Source organism: Marmota marmota, unplaced genomic scaffold (assembly GCF_001458135.2).
Source record: "Marmota marmota marmota unplaced genomic scaffold, marMar, whole genome shotgun sequence".
In the NCBI taxonomy this organism is placed as follows: Eukaryota; Metazoa; Chordata; class Mammalia; order Rodentia; family Sciuridae; genus Marmota; species Marmota marmota.
This window is the reverse complement of record NW_026000016.1, coordinates 16,627,338-16,646,041: the sequence shown is the minus strand read 5'-3', so window position 1 is coordinate 16,646,041 and position 18,704 is coordinate 16,627,338. Positions and strand designations below refer to the sequence as shown.

The following is an 18,704-nucleotide window of genomic DNA, read 5'->3' as shown; positions in this document are numbered from 1 at the left end:
AGACATTCACTCATTCCAACAAAGAAATGTGGTAAATACAATACAGCAATGAAGATCACAAAACTACACCTTTATAAAGACTATAGTCTATTGGGGAAAAAGAGTAAATAAACAATAAAAGAGATGTATTGTTATGTGGAAATAAATATGCAAAAACAAAAACACAAGAAATGTTATTAAGAGAAACTGATAAACCATGCAGAGTTCAGTTTTGACTATGGGATAGATTTTAAGTTAGTGGAAACTATTTATGTAGGGACCAAATCACAAAGGGAATTATGAGGCTGGTACACAGGCAAGCAATGGGGGTAAAGGTACAAACACATGTGAGCTCTCTGCATAAATGGCATAACTAAAAGAACTTACATGGAATAAATATGAACAGAAAGGAGAACAGAATATGAACAGGAATATGAAGAGTAACAGGACTGCATCTAAAGGGATAAATACAATGAAAAAAACAGTAAAGGATTCAAAGACACCAGGGGTACTCAACGACTTCACTCAATTACGAATGACGGAAAAAAATAGTTTATATTCTCAAAAGCAACGTGACTGGATTTGGGTTTTCAACAATGCCAAATGCCACAGAGGGTGAATAGGGTGAGATGACAAAAATGGCACCAAATGTGATCATATGAGTACTAAAGTCTACATTTGGTAATACACAATGTGGTTACTTACTAACTTAAGAAAAACAAAACAACAAAACAACAACAACAACAACAAACCTTGCCAATATACCTAAGTTCTTTATAACTTTTCTAGGATCAAGTTGATTCAATGAATACTCTGCATAGTGTCTTGATACAAAAATGCTTCAGAGATGTTTACTAAACAAAGATAAATCTTTAATCATGGTTTTTGAGATATAACTAAAATGTGCTTTTATATAGCAGCCATTAAAATCTTACCATAGCAGTGTCTGGATTGTAGTTGTCAATCTGTTCAAAAGTATTTATATCTTTATTTCCAAGTGCTATTTGAAGAGCTACAGAGTCATCAACATACCTAGGTTGATAAGATTAAGGAAATATGTCTACATTAACAACTAATCAAATGAAACTGAACTATGATAGGAAAATGTTTTTGATTGTCATTGAAAATATTGAAGATTTATGATTTAAATGGATCCTTCTTTCTATACCAGCATTACTACAATCACAGGCATAGTGTGCTGGTCTCTGTAGGAGTAGAACATCTTCAATAGCAAAGGCCCGGGTCAGCACTTGCCCCCTTTTTAGGGAGATATGGGGGAAAATCCGGGAATCACCTAAAGACTCAGGGATCCACATCAGCCTGAGTGCCAGTGGCTGTAGGAGGACATCCTCTCCTGGTGCACTCATATGTCCAGATAAATTGTTTGCAATGAGGGGTTCTCATTGTGGAATGAGTGCCATAAGTGACTGACCCAGTGCCTAGCCCTGTCAAGTCAATCTAAACAATCAATATACTATGGCAGGTGAGCATCAGATTTAAAGAAAAGTTTTCACCAGCATAGTAATAAACAAAATACTGATATTTTCATTATTAAAAAAAGCAAAAAACAATACCCAATTTTCTTCTTTTTTTACTGGATGTCTCACTAAAAAAAAAAAAATTTTCATTGTCATAATAATGAAAAAAGAAATGCAAAATTCTATCATTGTGATTCAGAAAGGATACTGTCCAGCATAACTTAGTGTTTCAGGATCAATGTCATCTTCGTAGGCATTCAGAGGGACAAGTTTCCTTTTGATGGGATCAAAAACTAGTTGATAAAGGAAAGTATTGTTGGCTCGAATAAATCCTTTGATGTAATCCTCTGGCACTGTTATATTCATCTTGAGATAATGTCCAATTTTCTTGATAACCTAACAATGGAAACAAAATTATTTTATCTGTGACTAAAGAACAGACAGCATGTAATCCCCAAGACTGACTGATTTACATCAGAAAAGCATGAGCGGAGACCAAACAACCAAATGCTTTCATCTACATTAAAAAACCAACGGCAAACACAACCACGTCCCATCACTTAAAATTTGGTCTCATAACTAGCATTTTCTTTGGTTTTTCTATTGTTAACCTGAATGACTGAAGATTCAGTTATATATCATGTTTATGTTTCCAAACTGAAACATAAACATGAATTATAATTCATCTTCAAAGCCCCTTTCTTTTGGAAAAAAAAATACAAACAATATATGAAACTTTAGAATAAAAACCACTCAAGGGGACTGGAGCAGTGGTTTAGTGGTAGAGTACTTGCCTAGCATATGTGAGGCACTGGGTTTGATTCTCAGCACAGCATATAAATAAATAAAATAAAGGTCCATTGTCAACTTAAAAGTATTAAAAAAAAAACACTAAAATATTCTTAGATCTTTTTTTTAAGATCGTATTTTAAAAACTAAGTTGACATTTAACTTCTATTGGTCATGGATGCTTTAGGATGGGAGGGATCTTAAATATTATAGTCATACACTGCACAATGATGTTTCTTTTTTTTTTAAATATTTTTTTAAGTTTATTTTTTAGTTGTAGATGGACACAATACCTTTATTTTATTTAGTTATTTTTATGTGGTGCAGAGGATCGAACCCAGGACCTCGCACATGCTAGGCGAGCACTCTACCGCTGAGCCACAACCCCAGCTCAAATATTTTTAATTGTAGATGTTCACAATACCTTTATGTTGTTAATTAATTTATTTATTTTTTAATGTGGTGCTGGAGATTGAATTCAGTGCCTTACATGTGCTAGGCAAGCACTTTACCACTGAGTCACAACCCCAGCTCCCCAATGATGTTTCAATAAGAGACCACATATGTTATCCCACAAGATTATATCATCTAGTGACATCAGAGACATCTTAGTTTGTGTAATACCCCATCATGTTTGCATAATGACAAAATTGACTGACATTTCTTAGAATGTATCCCTGTTGTTAAGAGGTGCACATCAAGCTCAGAGATAAAGGAAAGATCCAGAGAACCAAAGATCCTAGAGTCACAGGCTAGCTGAGGCATGTTTCTCTATTCCCAGTTAGGCCATTATCTCTCAACCCAAAGATCTTTCCATTGTGCTATATCACCCTTTGCCCTGAGGACTCATGCTTGTACTCTTGAAAATAGAAAATGAGATTTCTAAGGGAGGGAGAAGGGGAATTGCACGGAAGATGGAAGGAGACCCTCATCGTTATACAGAATACATGTATGATGAAGTGAGGAAAAAGAAAAAAAAAGAAGTGTGTCACATTAGATTTTGGGGTAGAAAGAAGTGATGGGAGGGGAGGGGAGGGGAAGGGGGAGGGGGAGGGAAAGGAAGGACAGCAGAATAAAATAGACTTTATTATTTCTGGATGTATATATGTGACTGCATGACCAATGTGATTCTGCAACCTGTACACTCAAAATGAAAAATTATACCCCATCTGATTCAAATGTATGATGTCATGTGTAACTAATTATGTTGTACTGTCATGTGTAACTAATTAAAACAAATAAATAAATCATATGCACACCCCCCCCCCCAAAAAAATGAGATTTCTCCTCTTTAAACTCTAACGGTTTTAGAAAACTATCCAAGTGAGCCTCCTTTAATGTAGGGTTATTTGTTTATTTATTTTATTTTTGAGGTACTGGGGATGCTAGGCAAGTTCTCCCTGAATTACACCATCTAGCCCAAATACCAGTTTATTTTTTAAGGTAAAGGCATCAGAGAATCTATATAGTGGTGATGGCCACTGTTTTAATTTCTCAGCAGATACCTACCACCTGATATCAAATGAGATTAAATATAAAGATGTAGATGAGAATTCAGCTTTTTTTTAAGCCACGTTACAGAGATTTGATAAATGTATAATTCCTCTCTCTTAACTTTTGTCTTAAAAATATGATTATTTTTCATAAAGACGTGATTTATGTTAACCTTTAATGAGTTTATTATTAAGTTTAAGTTTGAAAACCACTACTACGGGACAATAGAATAGAGGTCAAAAAATTATGAGTCTTGCACTGGGGTTATGGCTTAGTGGTAGAGCGCCTGCCTGCTATGTGTGAGGCACTGGGTTCGATTCTCAGCACCACAAAATAAATAAATAAAGCTATTGTGTCCATCTACAACTACCAAAAAAATAAAAAATAAAAATGTGAGTCTAGCATTAATCCTACCCCAGATGTTTTGCCCTAAGTAGTCTTCAAGCTAAAAATTACTAATTTTGAATTGCTAAAAACATGGGTCTTCCAATGTTAATTAATTGCTAAAAGCAAAGTTTTAATGTTTTATTCAGTTGCTCCTTTCAATAACATTTACAGGACACTGACAGAATAGAACACTTAAAATTCATATACGGAGTAGTTCATTCTATTATTTTAAAAATGCTTCAGAAATTGAATAGGGAACTTGGTGAATCACTCTTACCTTTACAATATCTGGGTTGTTGGCCAGTCTTAGTACTTTGCATGCCTTTGCTAAACCAATCCCACGCAATGATGAGAGATAGTCACAGCCTGAAAGAATGCACATGTAACGGAACTTCTCTTCTGTGAATACATCCCCGAGCTGTTTGCACATGCCTAGCCGAGCCTGATCAATTTCTAGTCCATTTCCAAACTGGTCCATTTTTAAAATCACCTTCAAATGAAAGTGAAATGTTAACACCTAGAAGGGCCATTTTGATTTATTAGTATCTAATTTACTACAATAATTATAAGAAATCTTTCTTATTCCTCCCTTTAACACTGAGAAATAGAAGCTGGGCAGAACGAGACAGGTATATAGCCAGGACTTGATTATCTCAACTCTGGCAAAATATCTCTCCACCTCTTTATCACAGATCATAATGATGACCAAATAGTAATGCCTTTTTTTTTTCTCCTTCTTTTATATTTTAAAGTAATCAACCTTTTCTTATTATTAAAGTAATACATGTTGGGGCTGCCTTTGTAGCTCAGTGGTAGAGTGCTTGCCAAGCATGTGTGAGGCACTGGGTTCTATAAATAAATAAAATAACGGTATAAAAAATACAATATTAAAAAAATAAAGTAATACATGTTTATTTAGAAAATCGAGATACATAGCAATTGCCATAATTTCTTATTTACCAGTTACCAAACATTAGCATTGTGATATGGATCCTTCTAGTCATCCACAAATAATTCATCATGATGAAGTTTTCCATTAAACAGTTTTATGCATGGTTACAAATAACTGTATAACATGTCATTAGTAGATAAGTTACTTAATTTACCTAACCAATTGAAAAAAAATACAGCATGTTACTATTAAAAAGCAAAACTGGTAAGTTTACATTCTACTAAGGACTTTAAAGGCTGGGGATATAGTTCAGTGGCAGAGTGCTTGCCTAGCATGTGCAAGGGCCTGGTTTTCATTCCCAGCACTGAAAGAATAAACAAACAAATAAACAAATAACTTGGACAAAAGAACAACCATTTCCAATTTCAAGTGCATACTCTGAAAAAGTGTCCTGACTAAACTTTTAAATCATCTTAAGTAACTATGAACATTATATAAACAGATGTGAACTGCAAATTTTAGATAAACCAATTATTCCTGGAGAGAAAAAACTTCAGCTTCTTAATTTATACTACTCCTATCAACATAGAAAAGTAACATGTAGCATTGCAGTTAAGTACCTTCTTACAGCCAAAGGCTAGGAGATCAGAGTCTTCTGTTATTATAGCTTGTACAATACCAGCTTTGTTAAGATAGGCCAACTGTGCATCAGCTTCATATGGAGCCACGAGGCAATCCACCCCCTGAGAGCGAGCAGCCTGTATGAAAGAGAACTCAGTGAATCTCCAACAAGGCAAATGGAAAGCACTAAATGACTTCCACTTCAAACTCATTTTACTACTAGCTTCAATATGCCCATGCTAATATTATTTTCAGAAACCATTTCATTGAAATATTTCACTACTTTTAGTTCTAGCATATTTTATACTAAGCACCCAGTCACTAAGAAATTTGTAAAAAAACAATTTACAAATTTGTAGAAAAGAAATATTTTTTTGGGGGGAGTGCCTGCAAACTACAAAATTAATTATTTCAAATTATAAAAAGCTTTCATCTTAAAAATATTATATGTATGTTCTAAAAGTATTTATGTTTGGGGATCTGCAAATTTTTTCCCCAAAAGTGATAGGTTGCCCTGTCAGGCTACAAAAGTTTGCCTAATAATATACTGATAAAACTCTAAACATTAATCATTATATTTAAAACAAATTAATGAGGGGGAGAATACTTTTTAAATGACATTGCCAGGAAAAACAGTCCCCATCACAAATAGCTAGAACACAACCTTTCTTGTTCCAAATCAAAGGCACAGCTCCCAAAGCCCAAGGAGAGGCTTTGGGAAGTTAAGAAAGGTAGAAAGATGCATTAGCATCCTGGTACTATTAATTTCAGCAACTCTGCAAATCGTGGGTTTTTTTTCTCCTTTCTTTTTCTTGTCTATTAGGTGATCTGCTCTTATCCTTTGGTACTATTATGTGTGTTCAATCAGGCTTCTTCTCTACTTTGCCCTCCCATTAATGAATAACTTATAACTAGCACGTGCTTCCTCTATATTTCACATCTTTTCCTGTAGCCCATCTTTACTTTCCACTTGAACCCATGAAGACAAAAGAAATGGCCATAAGACTTTTAGTGCTTATTTTAGTTCAGAAACTGGATAGTAGACCTATATCCTAAAAATGTTGATACCACCTTTACCAAGCAGTTTGAAAAGCAGTAACTTAGAGAGGCCCTAAGGACTCAGGGAGACTCTGTCTCTAAATAAAAATCCCCAGTACAGGAACCAAAAAAAAAAAAACAGGGGAAAGGGTTGGGGGCCTGAGGGCTGGGACTGAGTAGCTGACACAAAAATTCAGGAAATAAGGAAATAAGCTTCTAAGCAGATTAAGGATAATAGGAGTTGGCATAGGCCTGAGGCACTGAGACAGGTTTGAGTGTAGCCATTGAAAGTAGAACAGTGATTAATAGGAACAGAGCTGGGTGTGGAAAGGGGAGTGGGCCTGGACATGATCAATGCATGCTGTATGCATGCATGAAAATATCATTGCGAACCCCATAAATTTGTATAATTATGATGTGCTAATTTTTAAAAAAGTGCAAGTTATAATAAGTGCTGAAGATTTTATGAGTCAGGTGAAAATGAAAACCCCCAGGAATTCATCCCTTCCATTCCTACCAAACAACACGCCAAGATGTTTATATACCCAAGTCACTTACCTCAAGAGGGAAGGCCTTACTCATTCCTTGGGATTTCTCTCTTAGAAACAGCTGGACTCCTCTCCTCTGATAGTACCATTCATCTTTTCTTCTAACCTCTTTACTTGAGGTTAGGACAAGAATAATTTTTCTCCTGTGATTTTCTTGCCCTTCCATTAATGAGCAACTTAGAAGTAGCTTAAATGAGCTTTAGCCATTTGTTCTTTTAGCTTTATTTTTCTATTCACTTACCTTAATTACTTTGTGGGCCATGGCATGTGTAATATTGATGCAACGGGTAAAACATTCTCGGGCTTCTGAGACTTTCCCCTCGCGGAGAAGCTGCTTTCCCTTAAGAAGATTTGCTTGTCGTCTTCTGCAAGGTAATAATATTTTTTTAATATTAAAAAAATATATATTTAAGAGGCTTCCTTGAAAAACTGTAATAAGAGTATAATTCAGGAAATTTTGCTACAATTAAAAAAGTTTGACTCATTTGAAAATGCATAACCAGATGCTCAAGAATATTAACCCAGATCCTTTGGGCCTCTAAGCAAAAACAAGTGATTTAAAATATAGACACATGTGCATGAACACACATACAACTATTGTCAAACCTTTTCACAGTGATGTTTTATATCAAATGAAAACACAGTAACTGAGATATTTATTTAAAAACTAAGAATGATCTAATATAGAACATTTTAGGAAATCTGTTCATGTGCTAGATTATAAAACAAGCTTCAACAAGTTAAGATTTAAAAAAATATGGTATACAGCCTACAACATCTAACTTTAGCACAGTTAAGTTAGATATTAAGTATAGAATCAACTTACTCTCTTCTAGACCTCTCTACCTCCTTTTTAGAAGGTAAAGTACACCCATCAAATACAAGAATAGGTGTGACTCCATGAGATAGCAGCATATTTACAAATTTCATACAAAATCCTACATACCTATGGGGAAAAAGAAAAACACATTTAAATGCTTGCAACTCTTAAAGTAATACTTTTATTCTATTTAAGACCAAATTAGACAATTTTGATTTTACTTTATTTTTTAAAACAAGTGTTTTTATATGAAATGGAAACTTGAACTCATACTTGGGTTCAAATCCTGCCTTAGACATTAAAGCCTTAGTTTCCCTCATCTTTAGATTGAAGGGCTTTTACCTTTCTGATTCAGACATTTTGTTGTTTCAATCTCACACTTTTTCTCTCATTTAAAAAAAAAATTGAATCATTTAAAATCTAAAAAAGTTCTAAGAACAATATAAGGACACTTGATTTTTCCAACAATAGCATACCACACCCAAGAAATTTAGCAGTGATACAAAATACTATCTAATATATAGTCTACATTAAAATTTATCCAACAGTTCCAATAAGGCTTCTTCATACCAGTGATGTCCTGGTAAATGTTTAACAACCAGTTCTGGGGAGTTGGGGTGCCTGATTTCCCTAAAGTGAATATTCACAACAGTGGGAAAGCTACCAATATAGAGTCAGTCAATGCTGAGTTGGGAAGAGATTATGTATAGCTTGTATGTGTTGGATCCAGCATACCATTGCTACTAGTTTTCTAAACCCAAGATCCAATCAAGGATCATGTATTGTATACAGTTTTTTATTCTGACAACGCAATTAACAACAAACTTCTACCCTTCATAAAGAAAAAGACATTTTAGCTCAAATATAGTAGAAAAACATATAGCCTTTGAAGTTGAATCTTACTGAAAGACTCATTACATTATCCTTATTTTTCAATTTGTTGTAGATCAATGATAATCGACCTACATTGGTAGAGAACAATGATTGGCACCTGCTGATATTAAGCAAAAATTAGGAGAAAGCAAATACAAAATGATAATTAACTTTAAAGAACATTTTTGTTTGTTTGTTTTGTTTTTTGTTACCAAAGGTTGAATTCAGTGTCTCTCAACCACTGAGCCACATTCCTAGCCCTATTTTTTGTATTTTTATTTACAGACAGGGTCTCCCTGAGTTGCTTTAGGGCCTCACTGTTGCTGAGGCTGGCACTGAACTTGCAATCCTCCTGCTTCAGCCTCCGGAGCTGCTGGGATTGTAGGCATGAGTCACTGCATCTGGTCACTTTTTTTTTTTTCTTTATACTAAACAGAATACAAGCCATCCTGTTTTAAATATTTCACACACATCTTTCCAAGTTAGTGCACACTGATTTACCTCAACCTTTATAATAATGATAAAGGTTTATTTCAATTTTCTGAAGTGGTAATCTTTTTGGCTAATACCTCTCTCCATTCAAAGGTGAAAAAGATCAATTATACCAAATGTGACATTTTTTTTTTCCTGGTACTGAAGACAGAACCCAGGAGTGCCCTATCACTAAACTACAACTCTATCCCTTTTTATTTTGAGATGGGGTCTCATTAAGTTGTGGAGGCCAGCTTTGAACTTGCAATCCTCCTGCCTTATCTTCCCAACTTGATGAGATTACAGGTATGTTCCACTGTGCCCAGTTCTAAATGTGACTTCTTAGGTGCTAGGGGAAAATTAAAACACACAGTGTGTACTGTGTTGAAAATCCAAAAACTTTTTACTTCAATTAATATTCACCAAGCACCAACTACAGGGCAGGTCCTGTGGATTTCATCTCTCATCTTTATTAATAAAAGATATTGCCTGTATTTTCAACACCTCTTCTAATTAGTAATCAAAACTTATAAAAAAATAGATATAAAGCTTTTTTTTCCCCATGAAGAAAGATTCAAAGAAACATTGAAAGTAGTAATAAAAAACTTGTAGACATTCACTATTGTAATAGTTTAAATTCAGGGTAAAAATAGAATTGCTTTCAAAAAATTATCTTGGGGCCAAGTACAGTGATTCATTCCTGTAATCCCAGAAACTCAGGAGGCTGAGGCAGAGCATTCCAAGTTTAAGACCAGCCTTAGCAACTCAGCGAAGCCCTAAGCAAGTCAGTGAGACCCTATCTTAAAATAAAAAATAAAAAGGGAGGATGTAGCTCAGTGATAAAGCAGCCCTTGGATTCAATCCCTAGTATAAAATAATAATAATAATAATTAAAAAAAAGGTTATCTTGGAGCTGAGGGTGCATGGTCAGTGGTTAGAGTACATGTCTAGCATGCATAATGTCCTTATGTTTAATCCCCAGCATGAAAAAGATCATTTTAGCAATTAGAGTGGAAGAAGTACCTTGGCTTATTCAGATCCCTCAGACACTGCTGATAGGGGTTACTGTCAGTTGCATTAACCTGACAGGCCTAAAAGTCCCAAACACTCATCATTCAACAATGATTATCTCCCCCACCTTTCTTCAATGGAAACTAACAGGATTAACATAATTTACCTACTATACATTATGCTTAATTAATTAGTATTAAGATCCATGAGTTTTTCATCCAGGAGATAAATTATATACTTAAAAGAAAGGAAAAAAAAAAAAGCCCTCATAATATTGGCCAAATCCCTGTGGAAAATCTCTATCCAAAAATTATACTTGCTTGATTTTCTAATATTTCTATTTAAAAAATAGAGGGCATTAGTACATTGAACCTGCCTCAAATGAGATCACAGAACTGGGACTGGATATGTACATGGCCCCCAATTTTTGGCCATAAGTGAAATAAAAAGGAAGTCAGAATATTCTGTCCCTTTGCCTTGTTTTGCTGCCAGAGATTAGCAGTGTGTTGTCTGTACTCTTTAAGAGTACAGAGTCTGAACATCATGGATTTTCAAAACATTGTTAAAAAGTTTGTCTTAGGTAAAGAATAAAGGAGACAATCTCTTATCTGTCAATTGGTGTCCTGATACTCTCTGGCTTATTACAAAGAACTAAGACTAGTCTATGTCACAGAAAGAAGTCATCCCTGGTTTTGCAATATTTTCAAACACACACTCTTGTTTCTTAATAACTACTAGCACTGAATAAAAATCCATTCCTGGAAGGAATGGGTGTAAGCTCTTTAAGTCTGATTCCAAATTCTCAAAGAATTAATATAAGGTCCAAACTTACCTATCAGTAGGTTCCCCTTTGGCTAGCTTTTCAGCACAAGCAATAGCTCCTTTGTGAAGCCAACAATAGGTATCCACAGCCACTACCTGCCCTTTATATTTCCTCACATTGATGGGTTCAGAAGCTTCTTTGATAAATTGTAGCAGTCCTTGTATTCCCATAGTGCCAAATTAACTACATGATATGAAAGGAAAAAGAGCAATATTTAAAGCAAAATGCTTACCAAAAATCTTCTGAAAAATGAAGAAAAGGAGCTTGCAATCGAACAGAGATTTTGTTATTATTTAGCTAATAACTGGCCTGTTCCCTGTCAAATTCCATAGGTTAGAATTTACCTTAATCAACAATACTACCTCTAATGCCACTTGATAGTTGCTTAATATTTATTCTTTCCAAAGTGCTTTTATATTAAGAATCATAACTTGTGTTCCAAGATACTAACAGTCCTAAGCACACAGAACGAACTCAAAAATGGATAAACCTCTGCTTTTATCAAAAAAGGCATTGTTAAAAATCTACAAAATATGCCTGCTGTGGTTTTATATTGCCTCCACAGAAGGCATTAAAAGGCCAACATGCAAAGTCACATAAGAGTAGAAAAAGTTTGTAGGAAGGTAGGGATTTCAATAAATAAAATACATAATTACAGAAAGAGATCTGTACTTTTTTAGGACTAAAATTTACTACCACCAAACATTCTGATAATAAGCAGTGGTGATGCCTAGGGACAAGTCATAAAAAAGTTACTCCCCAAAGAAATCTAAAACTATGCTTGCTGTACAAATATAGCTCTAATGACAAATGATTTAACTTCCCATTCCCTCTCATGAGGTTATACTTCACTGAGACCTACATGGAAATTCCAGAGCTGCCACTGTCCTTTCCAAAGCAACTACTCCCTCTCATTCCAACTCCACAGGATAAAGACAAGATAGCAATAGGCACCAAGGATTTGCTTGATATTTCTTAAGACAAGTGTCTACTATGAAACATCAAGTTTGGAAGGAAGAAAAGAAAGTACAGGATCAGAAGTCATCCTTACCCTCTTGCCACCCTGTTAGAGCTGATTCTCTAGTCCAGCAGTTTTCAAATTTCAGATGTAGGCAGATTTTCAGCTCCACTCCAGTGACTCACTACCTTTGGAGTGTGATAGGATAGCCTGAATTTAAACCCAGGTGATCTGGATGCAGGCGGTCAAGTCAGTTTCTGACCATTAGTCTCCTACCTCTCAGAAATGTCTCTAACACGAGTTGTTGCTCATGCTGAGGAAATTGGAGATGACATACATTTCATGAAACAGGTAAGTTTCTTCTAAGCAAGGTAAATACCCTCCAGTAAACATTTCCTCTTTGACATAGTAAGAATGCGTGCCAATTGGCGCATATCAACTCATAGAGATCACCGGTGGCACAGGAGAAACAGCAGAAACGACTTCACTACTTCATCCTTTTCTCTCCGGGACGTGCAGTCGTGGCCACAAGCCCATTCCAGATACCAGGTTTCCTTTGGCCTGTAATTAAGGGAAAAAATTACTTGTTTGTGACAATTAGAAGTGGGAACAGTGCATGTAAACCTGGACTGCCGGCCTCTGCTGAGAACGTGAGATGTGGCACAACCCTGGCGCCTGTTCCCCGGGACCCGCCTGCAGGGAGCGCGGGCTCTCCCTGCATCCACCAAAAGCATCCCTCCGCTGGCCTCCCTGGGTCTAAGGGTTTTGCAACACAGGCGGAAAGACCGCTCCAGACGCTTGCCACAACCCACCTCCAGCCCCAAATCTTGAATCCGGAGCAGGGAATCGGCGTGACGTGTATATCGAGCCCCGCGGGGACCATCAGCCTCCGCACAGCCAGCTCCCCTAACTTTCGGAGAAAGGCTCTCCACGCTCGCCTGTGGGCAGTAGAGCCAGATGGCTTCTCCGAAGCCCGCCTGCCATGCCCCTCGCTTACTTGGGCCAGGGACGCAGAACACCGGCAGCCCGGCTCCGGTGGCACGTTGAGAGCCGGCCCTTTCAATTTGCGCGGGATCGCTGCAGCCCCACCCAGCGGACGTGACCTCAGCGCACATCCTGCGACGTGGCTCCGCCTCCCGCGGCCTCCCGTTTATCCGGGTCCTGACACGGGAACTCTGCAGGCCTCTGTGGGGCTGGCAACTCCTCGGCCAGGGCTGCTGCTGCCTTCTCTGACCTTGTGCCCCTTCTTAGAGGCACGAGCTAAGCTAACGCTGCAGGCTGACGGAGAACGGCGCCTTGGAAATTGGAAGTTTCGCCCTCGCTGGGGCTGCTGGGAGTTGTAGTTCTCCCGCCGTCTGCAGAGTCAGTTTCCAGAGGATGAAACCCTGGGAGCCTTGCGTGTTTATGTTGAGGTTCTTAAAACAAGGAAAAAGAACCCAGTTGAAATTAGTCCTTTGGTTTCACACGCTTGCTCACCCCCAGTTCCTTAATTCTTTCTTGAACTTCTGTACTAATTGAAATTAATTTCAGTTTATGCCTGACTCTGTATTGCAGTAGTATTATTGATTAAAGTCTGTTTTTACCACTTTACCTAGAGTTCAGCCTCAAAGACATAAATTGGGGAGAACTTTACCTTTATAATCAGACAGTAAAGTGGGCCTTATGGTGTACAGGCTTTTATAAGGGTATTTGAACTTCTGGTGGCCACATGGGGCTAGATTTCAGTACTCCTAATACCTGAGAACTTATTACTCTTCCCTTTTCTTTGAGGGGTGTGTGTGTGTGTGTGTGTGTGTGTGTGTGTGTGTGGTGTTGGGGATCAAACTGTTAGAGCTGGGGCCTTCTGGAAAACTGAGGCAGTGCAAAGATACTGATACCCCTTTTCAACCACAAGTCTTGCAATCAAGTCAGAAAGATTTCAGATATGTTCCTCGGAGTAACAGAAGTGAGTTTATTGAATGGATAGGAAAGGGGAAAAGGTCACTCCAGGGAGAGAATGGGTCCTTTCAGGAGAGGGACAGTGTACCTCTCCTGCACTCCAATTTTATTGGGGATACCAGAGAAATGACCAGAGAATCCTGCCCAGGTCCACCTCTTGACTTAGAGCAGAATGACATTAGACTCAACTCTCCAGGCTATAACAACCCTAGGTCACTTTGGCCCACGCTGACTGGTTTTAATCATAAAGAGATTCTTAACCATGCATTCTTACGGATTTTATGGTCAGAAGGAATTACCCTTATCTCCACCAAGTTTCTGGATACTTGAGCTCCTCTTATCAACATTTTTTGGGGGGTCTGCATTTCTCCTGCAGATAACAGAAATTTTGCTGAGGAATGTGACAGCCTGTCCACTTAGGCCAGGTAGAACTTCAGACAAATTGCTTCCTGGAAAATAAAGGATATGGGGGTGTGAGGATGGCCTTAGGCCTGAGCCTAAGCAACTCCATTTTTAAAACTCCATTTTGAAACCTGCAGTCTCACCAGGCACACCCACAGAGCTCTCTAGTATGGCCTCAAACAAGTTACTTCCCCTGACCCTGATAAACAGAGTGAAGCCCCTGGCAGGCTGTCTTCACCTGATAAGAGGGAAAGGCGAGAAGATCAGGGTGGAGACCACCAGATCAGATGATTCTGACCCCAGGTAAATGATGTCACTGAGAAATCCTAGTGGTAGCTGATAAGAATTAAAAGGGGGGTCAAAAGCCCCCAAATTTTATATAAATAATAGAGCAAATGAACGGGGACTCAGCCAGCGGAAACAAGGATGGAGAGCCTGATGAGGACCTGACATGCCATCACTTGTCATCAATCTTTCCTGATCCTCTGCATGAGCCTCACCACTCTAAAACTCTACTGCCTCGTCTGGACCTTGGTGAGAACTGCAACTTCTCCCTACAACCCTCTCCTCAACAGGTTGTCCACTCCACACCAGGAAAAGCCTGCCTTGGTTCCGGACCTGATCACCGTGGTCTGAGTGAGTGTGCATCTGCTGGACATAAAACCTAAGGCTAAAGACTTGAAATTAGCATGCAGAGGGAATATCTGTCATTAGCCTATCATGATTAAGTGTGTTTTGCAGTGCTTAGAATTAATCTAGAATTGTTTTCTATGAATTGATTATGTGTATTGCAGTGCCTAGCATTAAGGATTGTTGTTTTCTTGATTAAGAACCTATAGAGTGAAACTGTATTGAGTCATTTGAGTGAATAAAGCACTGAAAGGGGCAGAAGCGCGTGGACATTCTTCATTTCTCCCCTCAACTGCATACTTCGCAATTTTGCCCCCTCGAGACAGGGAGTCAGCTTAGTTGACCCATTTTATAGAATTATTCTCTTGTAAGGATGGCCTTAGCCTTAGCCTAAGCAGGTCCGTTTTAAAACTCCGGTTTGAAACCTGCAGTCTCACCAGGGACACCTATGGAGTATTTCATTTCGCCCTCAGGCACAAACAAGTCACTTCTCCCCACTCTGACAAACTCAAAATGAAGTCTCTGGCCTGTTGCCCACATCCTGATAAGCAGGAGAAGCAAGAAAATCAGGGTGAGGACCACCAGACCAGATGCTTTAACCCCAGGACGAATGACGTCACTGAGAAATTCGGTAGCTGCTGATAGGGATTAAAGGGATGGTCAGAAGCCCCAAAATTTAGTATAAATGATGGAGCAAATGAACAAACATTCAGCCAGCTGACACTGATGCACATCAGCCTGAGAGCTTGATGAGCACCTGTACTGACATCCCAACTCCTCTCATCTGCCTGATCCACTGCGTTATTCTCACAGCTCTTGATTCTGGTGAGAAAGGACTTCTCCCTATGACCGCCTCCTCAGCCAGCTGTCAGCTCCACCCCAGGAGAAGCCTGCCTTTGTTCCTGATCTGATCACCATGGTCTGAGTGAGTGTGCATCTGCTGGACTTAGAACCTAAGGCTTGAGACTTTTGATCTGACACTTGAGCTGAGCATGCAGAGGAAATGCCTGTCATGAGCCTGTCATGATTAAGTGTGTTTGCAGTGCTTAAAATTAATCTAGAATTTTTTACTATGATTTTTTATGTCTATTGCAGTGACTAGCATTAATGATTATCATTTTCTTGTTTAAGAACCTATAGACTGGTAGACCAATGGTATAGAATAGAGGCCACAGAGACTAACCCATAAAATTACAATTATATTAGACAAGGTGCCAAAAACATGCATTGGAGAAAAGATAGCCTCTTCGACAAATGGTGCTGGGAAAACTGGAAATCCATATGCAACAAAATCAAATTAAACCCCTATCTCTCACCATGCACAAAACTCAACTCAAAATGGATCAAGTACCTAGGAATAAAACCAGAGACCCTGCATCTAATAGAAGAAAAAGTAGACCCTAATCTCCATCGTGTGGGATTAGGCTTCAACTTCCTTAATAAGACTCCTTTAGTGCAAAAATTAAAATCAAGAATTAATAAATGGGATGGACTGAAACTAAAAAGTTTCTTCTCAGCAAAAGAAACAATCTGTGAGGTGAACAGAGAGCCTGCATCTTGGGAGCAAATTTTTACCCCTCACACATCAGATAGAGCACTAATCTCTAGGGTATATAAAAAACTCAAAAAGCTAAGCACCGAAAAAACAAATAACCCAGTCAATAAATGGGCCAAGGACCTGAACAGACACTTCCAAAAAGATGACATACAGTCAGTCAACAAATATATGAAAAAATGTTCATCATCACTAGTAATTAGAGAAATGCAAATCAAAACTACTCTAAGATATCATCTCACTCCAGTCAGAATGGCAGCTATTATGAAGACAAACAACAGTAAGTGTTGGCAAGGATGCAGGGAAAAAGGTACACTCATACACTGCTGGTGGGGATGTAAATTGGTGCAGCCAACATGGAAAGCAGTATGGAGATTTCTTGGAATTTGGGAATGGAACCACCGTTTGACCAGCTGTCCCTCTCATTGATCTATACCCAAAGGACTTAAAAAGAGCAGACTACAGGGACACAGCCACATCAATGTTTATACCAGCAAAATTCACAATAGCTAAACTGTGGAACCAACTTAAATGCCCTTAAATAGATGAATGGATAAAAGAAAATGTGGCAAATATACACAATGGACTATTACTCAGCAATAAAAGAGAATAAAATCTTGCCATTTGCAGGTAAATGGATGGAGTTAGAGAAGATGCTAAGTAATGCTAAGTGAAGTTAGCCAATCTCAAGAAAACGAAATGCTGAATGTTTTCTCTGATATAAGGAGGGTGATTCATAGTGCGGTAGGGAGGGGGAGCATTGGAGGAATAGATGAACTCTATACAGGGCAGAAGGATGAGAAGGAAAGGAAGTGAGTATGGGGTTAGAAATGATGGTGGAATGTGATGGACATTATTATCCAAAGTACATGTATGAACACATGAATTGGTGTGAATATACTTTATATACAACCAGAGGTATGAAAAATTGTGCTCTATATGTGTAATAAGAATTGTAATGCATTCTGCTGTCATATAAATAAAAAAATTAATTAAAAAAAGAACCTATAGAGTGAAATTTTATTGAGTGATTTGAGTGAATAAAGCATTGAAAAGGGAAGAAGCATATGGATATTCTTTCTTTATTTATTTATTTTAGTTTTCGGTGGACACAGCATCTTTATTTTTTTATTTTTATGTGGTGCTGAGGATCGAACCCAGCACCCCGCACATGCCAGGCGAGCGCATTACCGCTTGAGCCACATCCCCAGCCCCTGGATATTCTTTATTTCTCCCCCTCGACTGCATAAGTTGCATTTTTGCACATCGCCACATCTCTTAACGTCATGTTCCCACCATTTGCATTTGTCTATCCCGTAACAAAACCCAGGGCCTTAACCATGTCTCAAATGTCTCACCACCTCCACACTGCAATAATGAGGACCAAGCTTCCAACACATGAAACTTTAGGGGATATAATCAAACCACATCTAAACCAGAGTACCTGGTGTTTGTCAGTAGTGTTAATTTTATTTTAAAAATCTAAATTTGTGTACTAACGAATGTCCTAGGTATGCCACCATAATTTTGAGTTTTGGGTTTAGCTCCTACTTTAAATTATCCATCTGGTTGTCCTTATTTTTAATATGGAAAATATTGACTCCATTGTTATAAAACAGTATTTTCTACAATGTGAAACAGCATGTGATTTGGGACTCTGGGTGACTGTTTGAGGCTTTGGATAATATCCTTCAGTTGTTGCTAGAATCAGAGCTGAGCACCATTTGCCCCCACATGTACACTGATGCACACCAGATACTTTCCAAGAAATATGTGGGAGTATATTCTTTTCTGTCAGATGTATGGGTAGATAGCAGTATGGGAAAGCTTTTTCTCAAGGCTGATTTACCTCCAAACCTGAAAGACTTGGAATTAGGGATTCAAGTGCTGGCCAGCTCGGCATCCTTTAATCATTTTGGGACAAGACTGCTTTATTTTGTTCTTCTGTTAAACTCAATATAAGTGTTTTTTTTTTTTTTTAAGGATTCTTAGGTTGG

General features: G+C 37.9%; 1 protein-coding gene across 2 annotated transcripts in view; it reads right to left on the bottom strand.

The window, feature by feature from the left end:
• The window catches only part of Exo1 (exonuclease 1), a 31,426-nt gene extending 18,167 nt beyond the window's left edge, over window positions 1–13,259 (bottom strand). Inside the window, exons 1-9 of one of the 2 annotated variants that reach the window (XM_048809214.1) lie at window positions 13,180–13,259; window positions 12,276–12,743; window positions 11,234–11,407; window positions 8,053–8,172; window positions 7,468–7,591; window positions 5,640–5,777; window positions 4,405–4,617; window positions 1,666–1,853; window positions 915–1,011 (exon numbers count right to left, since the gene is read on the bottom strand). In XM_048809214.1, the coding sequence (XP_048665171.1) occupies window positions 915–1,011; window positions 1,666–1,853; window positions 4,405–4,617; window positions 5,640–5,777; window positions 7,468–7,591; window positions 8,053–8,172; window positions 11,234–11,394 (1,041 nt within the window). In that variant the 5' untranslated portion in view covers window positions 11,395–11,407; window positions 12,276–12,743; window positions 13,180–13,259. Of the gene's footprint in view, window positions 1–914; window positions 1,012–1,665; window positions 1,854–4,404; window positions 4,618–5,639; window positions 5,778–7,467; window positions 7,592–8,052; window positions 8,173–11,233; window positions 11,408–12,275; window positions 12,744–12,994 lie in introns of both variants that reach the window. The other variant, XM_015483541.2, reaches the window with a different exon arrangement.
• Between the last annotated feature and the right edge of the window lie 5,445 nt (window positions 13,260–18,704).